Raw genomic sequence first — 18,565 nt, forward strand, 5'->3', positions numbered from 1 at the left:
CCATAATATTTAATAGATAAACTTTATATGGAGATAATAGCATGAACATTTTATATTTATTCACTCTTTACCTCTAAGAATACTTATCTATATTAATGCACAATAAAATTAAGACAAAATAAATGTTAAGGATAAACTAGTACCCTGTAACCAGTCACAGTTAGCCATGGTTTAATGTAGTAAAACAGATATTGTTTATTGCAGGGGCCTTCTGCCAGGTCTCTCCTTTTCTTCTAAATAGCCTGTTTCATTCATTCTGTGCTCAAGGAGGGAGGCCATAGTGGAAGGGAAAACCAGTGAATGGGTTCCACTTCCCACCTAGAGGAGATCATGTTGATTCAGTCAGAGCCTCAGGCTCCCCACCCTGGGAAGCCAGCACTGAACAGTTCCCATGCACAGACCTATAGGCTCAGGACACAGACTTAGATGTTTTTCCTGTGTCCCATTTGTAGTTCTTCTTGGACCTGAGAGAAAACAGTGCTTAGCAACACTGAAATGGAAGTTATTTGATTATGACCTCAGGGAGTGGGTCCCTTTTGATCCTCATGTATCCCAGGATCTAACCTGGTGCCTGACATATAGCAGGTGCTCAACAAATTCCTGCTGAAGGAGAGAACACAGGAGTGCATGAATGCATACATGTCTGAGGCAGGAAGGGGGCAGAAAAAAGGAGGAGACCTCTGTTCAAGCCCTAGCTGTGCTGCTGCCCTCGGCAAGGTCTTGCATCTCTCATTGCTTCAGTTTCATCACCCAGGCTGGGTGTTCTTGGGGCCCTGAACAGTACCTTCTCCAAGTAGGAGTTCTATACCTGGCTTTACTGCAGTCACTCCTTCTCCAATGCTTTCCACAATGCCAGCTGCCTCATGGCCTGCGATCACAGGAAGAGGTGTGGCGAAGTTTCCACTAACCACGTGGTCATCTGACCGACAGACCCCTGAGGCCACCATCTACAGGGTAAAGGGAAGATAATTAGGTTCAGCAAAACTGTGGCCCTCAGATGGACTTCACATGCCCAGCTTTCTAAAGTTGGACTTTTGAAGAGTTTTCAAGGATTTTGCTAATAATCTCTATTTTCCACAAATACACAAGGTCCCGTTTCTCTCCAAGATTACTCAGTTTATGCATGCATACAAGTCCTTTGGGGGCGGGCAGGGAGAGATCAAGGGGAGTGGGGGAGGAAGAGACTTATGTAAGACTCTAAACAATAAAGAATTTAAATTAAAAAATAAATAAATAAAAATAAAAGTTTATGAGTGAAAAGAAAGATTACTCAGTTTAAAACCCTCCCTGCCTTAAGCAATTCAGAATAATCTGTGAAATAAGTTTCTCAAATATCTGTCTTATGTAATAGACAAGAATGCATGCTTTTTCCTAGAAGTAGAAACTATAGATTAGCAACCAAGAAAATTAAGTCAGTTAAGCTCCACCATTTAATGCTAATTGATTTTGAAATCTTGCACTTTTTTTCTGTATAAACACATCAATACTTTTTAATTTCATTAGTGTGAAAGAATTTCAATCTACAATAGAACTGGAGGATATAAAAAGGAAAATCTAATGTATGTGTCATCAGGAAAGACACATAAGGACTGAGAAATCGTTTTCCTGTAAATGCCTGATTTACAGAACACTGATAATATTGGAATTTTCCTAAATAAAAATTGGTCAGGAGTTGCCTCATAACAACCTTGAGAAATTTTGAACTAAAATAACTCTGGTGGGATTCATCTCACATTTTAAGCTGAATTGAGCTTTGTTTGTATGACTGGATTTGCTTTTGTTTCAATGATGAAAAATTGTTTAATGAAATAAAAACAAAAGAATACATGGCTGCTATATTATTATCAGATTAAGCAGAATTCAAGGCCCAAACTAATTAAATGAGACAAAAAGAGTATTATATAATAATAAAAGATACTCTCATAAAAAATATATTCATTTTAACAGACTATAACTGAACTCTTCCCTCTTTAAATTTCCTGCCTGTAAGTATAGCCTACCCCAAACTCTCAATGGACTGCCCTATAGCTTTCTACAATTTGCATGTTCCAAATTACAACTACTGTTATTCGTTTTTGCTTTGTTTTGTTTTTAAATTCTTTATTGTTGAAAGTATTACATATGTCTCCTTCCCTCCCCACCCCCCCATTGACCTCTCCTTGGCCACTCCTATCCCCTAGCACATGCCCTCTCCCCTCTACTGTCTATGTCCATTGATTATGCCTAAATGCATGCAACAAATCTTTGGTTGATCTCTTAACACCCCCCTCCCCTTCGTACCCTCTGAGGTATGACAATCAGTTTGATGCTTCTATGTCTCTGGTTCTATTTTTGTTCATCAGTTTATGTTGTTCATTGTATTCCACAAATGGGTGAGATCATGTGATATTAATCTTTCTCTGACTGGCTTATTTCACTTAGCATAATGCTCTCCAGTTCCATCCAGGCTGTTGCAAATGGCAAGAGTTCCTTCTTTTTTACAGTAGCGTAGTATTCCATTGTGTAGATGTACAACTGGTCTTTAATCCACTCATCTGCTGATGGACACTTAGGCTGTTTCCAAATCTTAGCTATGGTGAATTGTGCTGCTATGAACATAGGGGTGCATATATCCTTTCTGATTGGTGTTTCTAGTTTCTAGGGAAATACTCCTAGAAGTGCGATCACTGGGTCAAATGGAAGTTCCATTTTTAATTTTTTGAGGGAACTCCATACTGTTTTCCACAGTGGCTGCACCAGTCTGCATTCCCACCAGCAGTGCAGTAGGGTTCCTTTTACTCCTAATCCTGGCAGCACTTTTCACTTTTTGACTTGATGATGCTAGCCATTCTGACAGGTGTGAGATGGTACCTCACTGTTGTTTTGATTTGCATCTCTCAGATTATTAGTGACTTTGAGCATGTTTTCATATGTCTCTTGGCCTTCTGCATGTCCACTTTCAAAAAGTGTCTATTTAGGTCCTTTGCCCATTTTTTCATTAGATATTTGGCTTCCTTTTGTTAAGTTGTGTAAGTTCCCTATAAATTTTGGTGATTAAGCCCTTATCAGATATAATGTTGGGAAATATGTTCTCCCATGTAGTGGGCTTTCTTGTTGTTTTGTTGATGGCTTCTTTTGCTGTGCAGAAGGTTTTTAATTTGATGTAGTCCCTTTTGTTTATTTTCTCCTTTGTTTCCATTGTCCTAGGAGCTATATCAGTAAACAGATTGCTATGATTTATGTCTGATATTTTGCTGCCTATGGATTCTTCTAAGATTTTTATGGTTTCCCATCTTATGTTTAGGTCCTTTATCCATTTTGAGTTTGTTTTTGTGTATGGTGTAAGTTGGTAGTCTAGTTTCATCTTTTTGCATGTATCTGTCCAATTACCTATTACCACCTTAGTTAAGTTTATTCCTAGGTATCTTAGTTTTTTTGGTGCAATGGTAAATGGGATTGTTTTTTAGTTTCTCTTTCTTGAGTTCATTATTGGTGTCTAAAAAAGCCATAGATATCTGGGTGTAAATTTTGTATCCTGCTATGTTGCCAAAATCTTTTATTAAATTTAGTTGTTTTTTAATGGCGTCTTTAAGGTTTTTCTATGTATAATATCACATCATCTGCAAAAAGTGACTATTTTACTTCTTCTTCTCCAGTTCTGGACAGCTTCACAGGGGAGTTTTATGAAAATTCGAAGAAAGACTTATACCAATCTTCCTCAGACTATTTTTAAAAATTCAAGAGGAAAGAACACTTCCAAGCTCTATGAAGCCAGCATTACCCTAGTCCCCAAACCAGAAAGACAATTATAGGCCAATATTCCTGATGAATATAGATGCTAAAATCCTCAACAAAATATTAGCAAATCACATCCAGCAATACATTAAAAAGATCATAAGCCATGACCAAGTGGGATTTATTCCAAGGATGCTGGTACAATATCCGCAGATCAATAAATATGATACATCACATAAATAAATTGAAAGGTAAAAACCACATGATTATATCAATTGATGCAGAAAAAGCACTTAACAAAGTCCAACACCCTTTTTTGATATAAAACTCTCAGCAAAGTGGGGATAAAGGAATCATATCTCAACATAATGAAAGCCTTATATGAAAAACCTACAGCAACATCATACTCAGTGGGCAAATACTAAGTAAGACCATTTCCCCTAAGAATAGGGAACAAGACAGGGATGCCCATTTTCACCATTCCTATTCAACATAGTATTGAAAGTGCTAACCAAGAAGGAGAAATAAAAGGTATTCAAGTTATTCTTGAAAAATTCATCTTTTTCATCATTTTGAGCTTGACTCAGTTTACCTCTTTATTGAGGTTGACATTAGGATTATACTGTACATACTATCTATTCTATTTTGAAAGTTTAACAACTTATATTTTTATATTTCCTTGACAAGAAATGTAATTCCACTGTTTGGATTACTAGGGCACTTACCTAGGTTTCTGATTCGATCCTGGTTGGGGCACGTACGGAGGCAAGGCAACGGATTGATGCGATGTTTCTCTCTCAGCTCTCTCTCTCTCTCTCTCTCTCTCTCAAATCAATAAACAAACATATCCTTGCATGAGGATTTTTTTAAAGTGCTTCTTTTAAAATATATATATATATATATTTGTATTGATTTCAGAGAGGAAGAAAGAGGGCTAGAGATAGAAACATCAATGATGAGAGAGAATCATTGGTTGGCTGCCTCCTGCATGCCCACACTAGGGATCAAGCCCACAACCTGGGCTTATGCTCTGACTGGGAATCAACCATGACCTTCTGGTTCATAGATCAATACTCAACCACTGAGCCACACTGGCTGGGCTAAAAAGTGCTTCTTAATAAACTTTTTGTTATTTCCATTTGTACTATTCTCTGAATTTTCTTATACTTAAAATTCGATAGAAGAGAAAAAAGTGTTTCACCTTTATACGGACTTCATGAGCCTTAGGGGCTGCTACCTCCACCTCCTCAATGGAAAAGGGTTTCTTTATCTCCCATAGCACAGCTGCTTTGCATTTTATTACCTGGAAATTGAACAGAAAGATGACACAAGTGCTTACCTACTCTTGAAGTCGGGGATTGTGACTTTCATCTTTTTATGTGCAACATCTAGCCCCCTGTCTGAAATCTGATAAATGTTATATAGAAAAGGACAACTTCTGATTTGCAAAGAGAATGGAAATACCTTTTTAAAATATGTACAGTAATAACATAAGAAAATAGAAATAGAACTAACTATAATGAGGCATTGAGATAAAATGGAATATGTTCTTTTAAGTCGTCCTTATGTTGTTTCTTTTTCCAAGGGCTGTTTATTTGTGATATTTCCTAATGCAGTCCTGAAATTGGTTGTTTGCCCACAACTGTTGGCTTGCAATGAAGTTTTAAATCACAAATATTTCACTGATAGGATCACTGTCTGGTCACATAAAATCTATTGCTCTCTTGCTCAAGTCTCTGCTTAAGCCCCAAACAACCGGACTTTATGATTCCAGTGCATACTTGCCTCCCTGCATAGGTGACTTCTCTTTCTCCTTGTGTGTCCTCCTCCTCCAATTTCTCTCCCCACTACTTCCGTGTGCTACTAGTTTGCATGACTCATTTGAAAGTGAGCTTTGGCAGCTCTATTTTCTTCTCTAATTTATGTGTAGCTATTTTTTTTCCAGATTAGATGTGAGCCAAAAATCACAGAGGTTACAGCTGTATACACACACACACACACACACACACACACACTCTTACCCACATACTCACATATATATTTAAAAATGGAATAACTGTGTGTTTGACTTTTTAATCTAGCATAGTTTATCCATAGATGTTCTTCAAAATTAAGGTTGAACACATATTTTTAGTACTTGAGAATGTAACATACTGGTAAAATCTGTCTTCACTGCTACAAAGTTTATACATTTGAGAGCTTTTTTCTAGATAGATAATTCTATAGTAATTATAATTATGAATGTGTAATTCATAATTATGAATATGATTTTAAAAGGTCAATTGAAATGTATGCTTTTGCAAATTAATTTTCATTATTTATATGTCAAATTCTCCTACTTTGCTGAGGTGCTTGCCATGGTCAATAAATATGAGAGTACTTAGAAATAATACACTAATAGTACATAGCTTCTGATTATCAGGTGTTCATTTAATGGGCAGGCACATTGTGGCCAATGCTGAATGAATTACATACTTGATCTCTAAAGCCCACAGGGCATTATTATTAAGCTATTGGTCTATTTTACAATGGCAAATTTGAGGCTCATTTGACTTAGCAACTGACTAATTTTTGCAAAGTCAGAAAGTCTGCTGCCCAGAAAATCAAGACAATCCAACTTTATCTTTTCACCATCCCATGGTAATAAGCAATTAACCAAATATTACATAACAACAACAACAACATCAGTATTAGTGACTAACATGTATTGAATAACTTCTATGTCCCAGACACTATCCTAAGTGCTAAGGAGTATTAATTTATTACATTCTCACAACTATCTTATAAAGTAGGGATTATTATGATTGCCGTTTTGCATGTGAGGAAAATATAATGCAGGAAGAATAAACTGGTGAAGTGTTACCACAAAGCTGAAAGCTATGGATGTTGCCCCAGAGGGGAAAGAACTAATTGCTTAGCAGTTACTGTTTTCATGAATACATTTGGTTTACTCATTTGCTTTCTGAACTCATTATTTCTTTCAAACTGAGTTTTGAAAAAATTTATTTTAATTTTTCCTAACTTTTCTTCATTTGGAATGTAATTCACCATCGTAAATGCTAATCAGTAACAAATGAAAATAAAGAGAGTTGAAATGAGAAAAACTGACAATTGGCCCTCTTGAGTTTCCAAAAAATCATAGGCCTGTTAAATAACACAGGGTGTGTAGAAATCTCAGAAACTTTCAATTGTGTTATAGCAAAATATTAGAGTGTGTGTTCCACTCCTAACACAACAAAAGTACTGGACACTTTTTGGGACTGAGCAGTTAAACAATGTGAATTGATTATATTGTATGATCATATGCATTTCTCTGCACTTATAAGCACATTGAAGAGGTAGAGAGATCTATGGAAGACCTAGAACCAAATAACCCTGTTTCTACTACTAATAAGTGACTCAAACTATATCAGTATTAATTTTTGATAAAATCATGTTGACTTTTGTATGGAAAAGATATTTTTCTATAAGATTTCTATGGAAATTTCCTGCATTGAGCTATCATAGGATCCTTTAAAATTAGAATTTGCATGTTGATGTTGGCTTGCTTATCCTTGATGATTCTAATGCTTTGAGATCAATAAAACTTGTCAGACTTAACTTTCCTCCTGTGTTCATAAAAATAAAAACATGATTACAAAAATTAACATTTAAGTTATGGCTTCTCAATACAAAGTTAAATTATTGATTAAAAATATTTTTAACTTCATATTTTCAAATTATTCATGATTGGCTGTAACTACTGCCCATTTATCTAATATAGTAAATAAAGACTTTAATATGTACAAAAGTTACATATTCTTTTAATGATATTTAGCAACAGCCTATTTAAATTCTGATTCAATATACATTGCATAACAAAGCATATATTCTATGTTATATTTCAGTTTATATGGTTTTTAATTTAGATATAAATTTTAAATTATTCATTAAATATTGTTTCTCTTTGTGAATTATATAATGAGAATATGTTTTCAAAAGTAAAAAAAAAAAAATGCTTACTTTTCCTGCTGTGCTCATGTTTCTGTTCTTTCTGCAGGCCAGGAGGCGGATGGATTCTTGCAGACCCTTTCCTGCTCGATTACATGAAACAGATATGTTGCACAGATATTTTATTTGCTTGAGTAATGCTCAGTTCTACACATGTGATCTGGTGTCTTTAGCCAGACCCACAAGTTTATTCTCAAACTATATCAAATCAGAAAGAAATGGGCACTAATCCACAACTCAGACCTGTACTTTGTAATTTGCCAATTATGGATAACAGCTTGATTAATCTGGTTAAATATTTCTCTACACATAAATTTTAATCTCTCTCTTTTTTTCTGGATTCCACGTTTATTCTCTCTTCTTCTCATTTCCCGTTTGTGTGCACTAAGCTGCAACTTCTAATCCACATGCTGCAGTTAGAAAGAAGGAGCAGTAAGGAAGCAGCACAAATGACATAGGACAGAGAGAAGTACAAGCCAGAGGAATGTGCTTGCCCCAGCACCCTCCTCCTCTTCATAGCAGAGAGGTCAGACACCAGTCAGTCAGAAAGGGTGCTCATGACCCTGGCATTTCTGCTCTACTCAATACCTAGCAGCACTGCCTGAGCACCTCCCTGTTCCAGGCATTCAGCTGGGTGCACTGGGGTGGCAAGGAGGGATAAGAGATGGCCTCTACCTCTGCCTAGAGGCAGTACGGGGTCATGCTGATGACATGGCCTTGGATTCCAGGCAGGCCCTATCTTTACTAGCTGCGTGAATTTGCCCTTAGTTTCTTTATTTGTAAAATAATAGAATAATAGTACCACCTCAAAGCATTGTTTGTTGAACAAATGAGACAAGCCCTTTAAAACACTTACCAGGAAACCTGGCAGATAGGACAATCTTCAGTAAATATTAGCTACAATGATTACCCATAAAAGAAACTCACAATCTATGGCAAAAAAGACACAGGCAAACAAGTCAGATCATCGGGATGGCATCTGACAGAAAGACCCAAAGGAGGCTTTGTAGAGAGAACATTTCAGTTAAAAACTAAATATTGATCTCTCTTGCACAGTCAAAATTGAAAAACACACAATCTTGTGTATTTCTATTATCCATTGGTTAGTGCCATGAATAAGAGAAAGCCTCTAAGTTTGACTTTTAATGAATCTCAAGTCTTATACCAACACTTGGGAGCACAGTGCATTCAATTGCTTAATTAGATATAATCTGTCAACATGTATATATTAACATAAATATTACATTTCTCTAAAACTGTTAAGGGCATGACACTATTATCTGTTTTCAACTTTAGTCAGTTATATTGGCTACACTACATCCACCTGGAAAAGAAGACACTGCTTGTACAGAATGGTCACCACCTTGTTCTCCCTACTGCTCACCTTCACTTGTGCAGAGCATGATGATGAGAGTCTGACCACTTTTCAGAGATTCTGAGAGGCATCAAAAAGCTCATATACCCCAATCAATTTAGAAAGACACATCGTACATGAGTGAGTTTATAAAGTGATGGTGGGATAAGCATTAGGAATAATTTGAATTCAATTTATGTTAGTCTACCCAGCTTCCAAAACTATCAGAAATCAATGCTGTTGTTTAAACCAGTTGGTTGTGTAAACTGACATTTATTTGACAGGAGCCTAAATGGACTAACATAAATATGTTTTTGTTGATTTCAGAGAGGAAAGGGAAAAGAGAGAGATAGAAACATCAATGAAGAGAGAAAAATCATTGATCGGCTGTCTCCTGCACACCCCCCAATGAGATAAAGTCTGCAACCCAGGCATGTGCCCTGACCAGGCAGGTGCCGTGATCTCCTAGTTTGTTGGTCGACACTCAACAACTGAGCCACACAAGCTGAGCCTTACATTCTCTTCTTAATTCCAAATGCATAAAAGAAACTGTCATTTCTTGGAAGCATTTTTCTCAGTCTGTTGAGATCTTGCTTCCAGACATAGCCTCGGTTTGACTCAAATAAATTATAAAAATTTCCTACAGGTTTGGATATTCATACATATTCTGAGTGAGCAGAAATGCGGAACAGAGTGGTCACAGAAATGTGGAACAGACTGGTCACACATCCACATGTGGTGGTTAAAAATAGGGAGGAATACATTGGCCATGGAGGTCCCCAACCTGCAGCTCCTGTGCTGAGACGAGAAATCCCTACAACAGCTGGCTATGAAAATCAGCTGGAATTCACTCTAGGCGAGATGGAGGGTTGCTGTAAACAAAATCATCCTCTTAAAGGGCCTAAGTACAGCCTCACTTGCTCACAACTCTCACCCTAAGCTCCAGAGAAGGGACAGCAACTCAAAGCATGCCAGGGCCATAGAAATCATAAGAAAGAACTAGTCAGAAATGAAAACTACAATAACTGAAATGAAGAATACGTTGGAGGGAATCAACAGCAGACTGGATAAAGCAGATAAGAGAATCAGTAATTTGGAAGACAGATAGCAGAAAATACCCAAGTAGAGTAGCAAAAAAGAAAAAAAAGTAAAACACGAGGATAGTTTAAGGGACCTCTGGGACAACATGAAATGTAACATTTGTATCATAGGAGTACCAGAAAGAAAAGAGAGGGAGGAGGGAGAGAGGGAGGGAGGGAGTAAAAAAGAGAGAAAGATTTGAAGATGTAATTACTAAAAAGTTCCCTAATCTGTCAAAGGAAATAGACATACAAGTCCAGAAAGTGCAGACTTCCAAATAAGATGAAATCAGAGACCCACACCAAAACACATATCAGCAAAAAAGAAAAAGAAAACAAAAATCATGGACATGGACAATAGTGCAGTGATTGCTGGGGGGAGAGTCATGAGGAGGAGGTTGAGGAGAGTATAGGGGAGATAAAAAAGCAAGCAAAAGAAAACAAAAATGCCAAAGGATGATCTTAAAAACAGCAAGAGAAAAGGTAGCTCCTATAAGACTATCAACTGATTTCTCAAGAGAAACTTTGCAGGCTAAAAGAGACTGGCACACCTGAAAGAAAAATAATATTGGATATAAACTGTAATTGGAAAAAAAAAGAAAAACACAAGAACCTATAACTAAGATTACTCTACCCAGGAAAGCTATCTTTTAGAATCAAAGGAGAGATGAAATGTTTCACAGGCAAGAAAAGGCAGAAAGAGTTCACTACTATCAAACCGTTATTACCAAAAATATTTAGGAGATCTTTTTAAGAAGAAAAACAAATTTTTTTAATAACTAAGAAAAGATAGGAAAGAAAAAATTTCTCACTGACAAAAGCAAACATATAATAAAAGCGATAGGTCGACTAACACAAAAGCTAGTACAAAGGTTAAAATGAAAGAACATATAACAATCCTAAGCATGTATGTGCCTATAAAGAGGTCATTAAACTGCTGAGCCAAAATCTGATAGAACTACAAGGAGAAAATCAATGAACGCATTATTATAGCTGGAGGTGTCAGCATCCTTCTAGCAGAAAAGGACAATTCTAGCAGGCAGAAGATCAGTGAAGACTGATCTAAACTGATCTAAATTGTTGAACTAAACAATACTATCAATTAACTGTACATAAGACATTTATGGACTACGTCATTAATAGCAGCAGAACACATTCTTTTCAAGCTGACATGGAACTTTCACCAAGGCGGATCACATTCTGGGCCACAAAACACAATTTAACAAGAATGCCAAATGAAACAGGGAAAGCAACATGGCATCATGCTCCATGGTATGCATATATGTCTTGATCATTTTTTTTAATATATTTTATTGATTTTTTACAGAGAGAAAGGGAGAGGGATAGAGTTAGAAACATCGATAAGAGAGAAACATCGATCAGCTGCCTCCTGCACACCCCCTACTGGGATGTGGCCGCAACCAAGGTACATGCCCTTGACGGGAATCGAACCTGGGACCCTTGAGTCCACAGGCCAACGCTCTATCCACTGAGCCAAACCAGTTAGGGCTGTGGTGATCATTTTTACATCTAGCTACAATGAAGACTTAGATTACATAATGGGTAGTTAGTATAAAAGTCTTATGTTATGCCACAGGACTAAAAATAAAGTTCATTCTTCCCAAATAGTGAAAATAAGATATCCTTCATGTTTTTGTCACATATGTTTTCTCATTCAACCATGCCTCCTTTTCCCCCCATTGTAAATGAAATAATGTCCCACATTTTATTAAACAATCATGAGAGTGTGGGCAATTCCTGGGCCATTGAGGCCTAGAAAAGATGGTGAGACCAGTATCTTGTCATTAATTGCAGAAATATGCTCCTGATACGTTCAATACATGGTAAAAAATATTTGTAAAAGACAAATATAAATATCTTCTCAGTTATTGGAAAATCCGAAGTCCAGCTGTACCTTCTTCCAGAGATGGTCTTAGATATGCGTAAAGCCTGTCTCTTGAATAGGTACAGCCACTAACCGATATCTCGATATCAAGAGTATTCCCCACCAAACTGAACCAACTGCTGTGTTATGCTTGGCCAGGAAAACATGGAAGGGTTTGGGGGTTCTTCTCAAGGGAGGCACCCAATCCAGGCTCCAGCCTGGGCTGCCCCAAGCCGCTCCTCACCCTTCCTGGGAGGCAGTGACCTGTCCTGGATGGAGGGAAAAGAGTGGAGCTTCGTCCCTTGCCCCTCATCCCGAATGGATGCTGCGCTTCTCCGGCTGCACTAAAGGGCTCCCGCGCTCTCTGGGATGCGGGCAGCAGGCACTTACTAATGACCGCCATCTGGGTGCAGGGGAACATCTTTCCAAGGTGCGTCCCGGCCTAGTCGGCTGCAATTGCCCCGCCGCGCTGCCTAATGTTGCCTTGAACTGAACGAAAGGTGGGGAAACTCAGGATCCAGGGGGACAGCGGGTCCCCAACCCAGTCGCCGGGCGGTTGGGCGGTTGGGCGGTTAGGCCTGGTGACAGTTGTTGGTGGCCAATGGCACTCCCCCCCGCAGCCCGCAGCCCAGTTCTGCCCGCGCGGTCAGGTCCTGGGCGCTCGGGGGAGCGGGAAGCAGCCTTCGGCTGCCTCGTGTCCGTGGTGCCGCCGCTTCCAGGGCGGCCGTGCAAGCACCGACGTGGGCAACACCACCTCCCCGGAGCTGAGCTGCTGCAGCCGCATGGACCCCTTGTAGGCTGACAGATACTTGAGCTCCCGGTAGCTGGGCAGCTGCAGGAAGGCAGGCGAGACTAACGCAGCTCGTGCTCTGAGGCGCAGGAGGGGACAGAGAGCCCGCCGCCCTCCCGCCCCGACCCCGCTGCGGCTGCCGCTGTCCAGCAGCGAGTCCAGAAGATGCGCCGCAACAAGTGGCTCTTGGGGAAGAGTATGCGCAGCGTGAGCAGCCCGGGAGCGAGCGCGAAACCAGCCCACATCGCGGAGAAGGTATGCAGCGGCGGCTCGCAGCGTACGGTCTCCGTCGCCCCGCGCGCCGCACCCGCCGCCTCCTCGACTCCTGCCGCCCCCGACGCTTCGCGCGCCGCCCCCGCCGCCCCGCGCGCCGTTCTGCCGCCCCGCGCGCCGCCTCCGTCGCCTCGCGCGCAGCCCTCGCTGCCCCGCGCGCCGCCCCGCCGCGCGCCACCAGCAGCAGCAGAGGTGGTGTTGGCGGCGCCCGCACCGGCGACAGGCCCTGGGCCCTGACTCCAGGTCCCCACATGGACTGCGCAGCCCGTCGCTAATGCCCGGGACGGGGGTTTTGGGAATCCGTCTGTCCGGGTATCCGTCGGCCTCTCCGGGGCGGTCGGATCGGACGCCGCGCGCTGCCCCCCGGGCCTCAGCTACCGGAACCGGAGCACCCTCACTTGGCCACGTTTGGGCGGAAGGAGGGGTCCGAGGCGCGCCGGGGCTGCGGGAGGGGGCCGCTCCTCGCAGCCAGAGCAGCTTCCTGAGCGTCTGACCCGAAATCCGCGCCCACCCTCTGGGGCCGCCCAAGATGGCAGAGGCAGCCTGGGGGGGCAGGGAGGGGGGGTGGGGGGGGCCTACAGCGGGCATCCTGACCCCGGCCCCTGTGCCCTCCTGTCCTCCTTGTCGCCCTCGCCCTCGGGGGCTGGAAGGGTTAACGCTCTGCGCTCAACCTGGGAGCCCCCAGATCTGTCTCACTCATGTCACACAGCAGCTCTCTTCCAGTTGATCGCCTTGTTGGGCCTCAATCTATCCTACCTACTACTGTTAAATTAATTTTCGAGATTACCACATTTGCCAAACCTTCAATAGTTCTTTTCTTTCGGAAAGGAGCCAACGCCTATCACTAAGATGACCACAGTCTGTCATCTTTCTGCCTGTTCAATCATGTCTCCCAGCTCTCAATCAATTGACTTATGGTTCCACTGAGAGTAGTACAAACACCTCTGTCTGTGGCCCTGAGCTGATATTTTCTCCCTGACTAAAATGCTCCTTCCATTTCTCCTTCTGTCCTATACTCTCTGCCAGGGCAATATTATCTATGCCCAGGGACTCAACTACCACCTCGAAGCCAAGCAGATTAATTCCATATTAGCTATCATCTCCATTATCTCAAAAACTTCCATGTTTACATATTTTGGGCAAGCAGAATAACTGAGATGATTGAGCAAGCAGACTATAGGCTGAGCTTCCAAAAATAATGTCAGGACCCAGCTTGCCTTGATCAGGGAGCTGCCAGCTTTTGACTCCAACTCCAGACCCTATCTATCCTCCTGTGATCCACGCCAGTAGAATGGATCCTCTATATCAAGCATGTCAAACTCAAAGGCTAACACGGGCCAAATAAACAAGGTTTGAGTTTATGTGGGCCGCAAAAAAACAAAAGCTTCAATTTTCATAGAAACATCGGTTTATTTTGTAGAGACATGCTGAATACAAAGGGCTGAAATAAATAAGTAATCGTTAACATAAAATAATAGAACATTTTAATAAAAATTAATATTTTTTCTTGAACATTAACTTACCAGACACTCAATAACTGCACAAATTAATAAGTGTAATGCAAATAAACCAATTTTTCTTGTTCTCTGGAAGTGAAATATTTCCTGTTGTGTACACCAAACAAGTCAGTCCAAGACTAAAGACGTGGCAATAGGCTGCTAAAATATTCGCTGCTAGTAGTAGTGGAGAGAAATGGTGCGCCTGCATGTAAGGCGTGTAAGGGAAATGAATGCAACACAACTATAGTAATCAGTCATTAGCGAACGTTGTAGTTTGTTATTAATAATTATATGTAACAGGGTATTGTAAAAATTGTTATGAAATTTTTATTAAAATGTTTTTTACATACCATTATATTGGCTGGGCCACAAAAAATATTTATTGTGGGCCACATGTGGCCCTCGGGCCGTGCATTTGACATGCTTGCTCTATATACTGCCTCTTTTAAGAAACTGTAGTTCTTCGGCATGGGCTCTCATGAGTGTATTGGATTAGTAGAACTTAAATCACACTTCTGAATCTTGTAATGTTTTGGGGGAGAATTCCATGCTAGGAAAGGAGGACTTACACTGTAGGGAATTGTCAAAATGGGAATCCACCTGCAAGCTATATATTTAACTCAGAACTTATTTCCTAGCTGCAGATTTGTATGGACAACTACAGTTGTAAATCTTAGAAGTGCTTCAAACTTGTCAAGTCCAATGGTCTTAGCTCCCAAGTTGGTGAAGGGGCCTACCATCCATACTCAGTTGTCAGGACAGAATGGGCCCACATTCCCTCAGTCCTGGTGCCAAGTCAACTCTACTTCCTAAGATTATCCAATTCTGATGAATTCCTTCCCCTTGGACACTGCTCTAAAATAGGCCCCATCCTCTCTTGTCTGTATCCTCCTCATTCTCTTTCTCTCCTCACCTCTAATAACCCCACCCACAGGTGTAAGAATGAACTTCTAATATGTTAATCTTATCATTTTACCAATCTGCTCAGAATTTTAAAAAATATATTTTTATTGATTTTAGAGAGGAAGGAAGAGAGAGAGAGAAATAGAAACATCAATGATGAGAGAGAATAATTGAATGGCTGACTCCTCCTCACCCGCTACTGGGAATCAAGCCCACAACCCAGGAATCCAACCATGCCCTCCTGGTTCATAGGTCGACACTCAACCACTGAGCCACCTCAGCTGGGCAGAAGATTTTAATAGAGCTCCCATTATCCAGAGGATAAAATCTAAAGCTCTTTAGAAGAATTCAAGAATTGCAGTTACCTGACCCAGACATTTCCCATTGTAAAGCAATATTTTAGCAATACTAAATGCTTAAAATTTCCTAAACACATTCTGCTCTTTTATGCTAAGCCCTCTGTCTGCAGAGCCATCCTCCAATTTTCCTCCTTCCAAACTATTCTTCATCCTTTAAATTTAGGTGTAAATATTTGCTCCTAGGTAACAATCATTGTAATCACAGAATGCAAAATTCAACTTAAACATTGACAATTTTGCCTTTAGGTATTAGCTTTGGATATAATTGTTATCCTTTCCCCTTCTTTACTCCTTTATTTTTCTTCAGAACTATTGCAGAGAAGGAGGAAAAGAGGCCAGAGAGCCTCAAATATCACTCACACTGAAAAAGCTAACCACCATATTCTTCAATGTCCTGTCTTTAAATGCCCCTGAAGAGGGGAAGGAAGCAAATGAAAAATAACAGGTCATTAATAGCTCTAATTTTTTTCTGCTACTCATTATAGTTTGAAGATTTTGCAAAGATAAAACAAATGCCTTAGCATTTCCTTTCATTAATGAAGGAATTTATTTCACTTTAGCTTTCTTTCACTTCTAATTTACTGAGGTTTGAAGTTCAAAAGAAAGACTTAGTTGCCCAGTTATTTCCTAATCTCTTTCTCCAATCCATTCTTGTAACCAGAACTAAGGTTCAGTACCTGTCAACATGAAAGCCAAACTCATTAGACCAGCGGTTCTCAACCTGTGGGCTGCGACCCCTTTGGGGGTCAAACGACCCTTTCACAGGGGTCGCCTAAGACCATCGGAAAACACATATATAATTACATATTGTTTTTGTGATTAATCACTATGCTTTAACTATGTTCAATTTGTAACAATGAAAATACATCCTGCATATCAGATATTTACATGACGATTCATAACAGTAGCAAAATTACAGTTATGAAGTAGCAATGAAAATAATTTTATGGTTGGGGGTCACCACAACATGAGGAACTGTATTAAAGGGTCTCGGCATTAGGAAGGTTGAGAACCACTGCATTAGACAGATGTTGGTGAAAAAGGAAAAGGGTTTATTCAAGTGCCAGACACCTGAGAAGATGAGGGACTCTTGTCACAAAGCCTATCTCTACATCTCAGAGCAGACAATTTTTATAAGGAGGGAGAGGGAAAGAAGAACAAAGAGGTCGGGAGGCAGTTGAAAAGTTTCCTACGTGCAGGCCAGCACAGTCCATCATAATAAGATCTCAAAAACTGGTCAGGTGATGGTCTTAAATGCATCATCCTGGCCTTTGTCACCTAGTTTTATGGATCAAGGTTAGCAAATTTCCCAGAACTGGGATGACTGATGGTCAGAGTCTGCATCTTCTGAAGTTAGTTCCCAGGATTCTTTTTTTTAAATTTATCTTTATTGTTGAAGTATTACAGATGTCCCCATTCACACCCCCACCAACACCCCACTTCTTCCCCTATCCCAGGACTTCACTGCACTGTTGTCCAAGGGTTATGCATGTATGCATATAAGTTCTTTGGTTGATCTTTTCATGCCCCCTCCTTCCTTCCCTCTGAGATTCTTATATAATGTTGTTTATCTATAAGCTAAATATTAGAGTCAGCATTTACAGAAAAAAATGTCAAAAGAAGGGTGTGGTGGGTTACAATTCCTCACTGTTACACTTTGAAATATGAAATTAGCTGGGAGATATTTATTACTTAAATTTAGAATGAACTAAAATTATTTTTGTTTCAAAACTGTAGTAATGACTCACCCTTAAGGCAATTATATATCTGCAAAAACACTGTGAATGATTTCTGGGTGAGTGGTAGTGTATAAACAACATGTTTATATAAATATTATTTGGCAATCTCTCTGAACTTGCTTTCTCTCATTATAAATCTATCTACTGACTTCTTTGTTAACACACCAGATACTTCAAAACAAGCCTGGACTAGGGAACCAGATGCTTTCTCTCTCTAGTTGTCCTCTCTCCTGAGTTAGCATTGTTAGTGAGTAATGAAGCAACTTCTGGGTTCTCTTGTTGATTGTGGTAGGGCTGTGCAGATGGGCTTCCAGACGCTGGGTCCTGAATGAAAGGAGCTAACCAAGTCCACACATCTGACCATCAATCTCATCTGACTAGTGTTTGGCCTCCACTGTAATGCTCCCATTCTACTTTATTCTTGTCCCACTAATATTGGATTCTCTTCTTATGCAATGGCCAATTTCATGAAAATTACTAGGTATTTGAAAGGTAAATAGAATTTAATGTACTTCAATAAAATTGTTACCTTAGAATCTTCAGGGAAAACGTATTGAGGTTATTTGTGCAACAATCATTTGTTATCAGAATTAAGCAGTCATGTATGTAAGAATTAATTATTAAACATAGGCTTGCTCTCACTTTATCTTATGATTTTCTAATGATTCTGTCAAAATGACTTTCTAATCTTAGAGCAGCTTGTGTGATTTATAAAGCAACAAAGGGTTAATTCAGAGTTGAATTTTTCTTTATTTACTATTGCTGGAAAACCTAAGATATTGTATTAGAGTGATTAGTTAAACCATCAACATGAAATTCTTTTTCTTCAAACTGAAAATTTTCTTCATTTTGATTAAACTTTTTGCAGTTGGCTAAAAGTGATTGCAAGCTATATGCACGTACAGTTATATTTTTTAAAAAGAAGACCAACAAACTAATATGGAAATTTTTAAAATATACATTTTTTATTAATTTTAGAG

The 18,565-nt window shown here is 39.8% G+C and overlaps 2 protein-coding genes across 2 annotated transcripts in view; both read right to left on the minus strand.

Annotated features, from left to right (window-relative positions):
* Positions 1–12,581, minus strand: part of LOC102429328 (alcohol dehydrogenase E chain-like) — a 37,031-nt gene extending 24,450 nt beyond the window's left edge. The window contains exons 1-4 of the mRNA XM_006100289.3: positions 12,413–12,581; positions 7,717–7,787; positions 4,916–5,017; positions 809–947 (exon numbers count right to left, since the gene is read on the minus strand). Of these exons, the coding sequence (XP_006100351.1) occupies positions 809–947; positions 4,916–5,017; positions 7,717–7,787; positions 12,413–12,443 (343 nt within the window). The 5' untranslated portion in view covers positions 12,444–12,581. The remainder of the gene's footprint in view (positions 1–808; positions 948–4,915; positions 5,018–7,716; positions 7,788–12,412) is intronic.
* Positions 12,582–12,657: 76 nt separating this feature from the next.
* Positions 12,658–13,338, minus strand: CUNH3orf80 (chromosome unknown C3orf80 homolog). The gene is given in 3 exon segments (XM_023763904.1): positions 12,658–12,877; positions 12,880–12,954; positions 13,056–13,338. Coding segments are annotated over 3 exon segments (567 nt in total). The 3' UTR covers positions 12,658–12,668.
* Between the last annotated feature and the right edge of the window lie 5,227 nt (positions 13,339–18,565).

The sequence above is a fragment of the Myotis lucifugus genome, unplaced genomic scaffold (genome assembly GCF_000147115.1).
Source record: "Myotis lucifugus unplaced genomic scaffold, Myoluc2.0 scaffold_308, whole genome shotgun sequence".
NCBI classification, from domain to species: Eukaryota; Metazoa; Chordata; class Mammalia; order Chiroptera; family Vespertilionidae; genus Myotis; species Myotis lucifugus.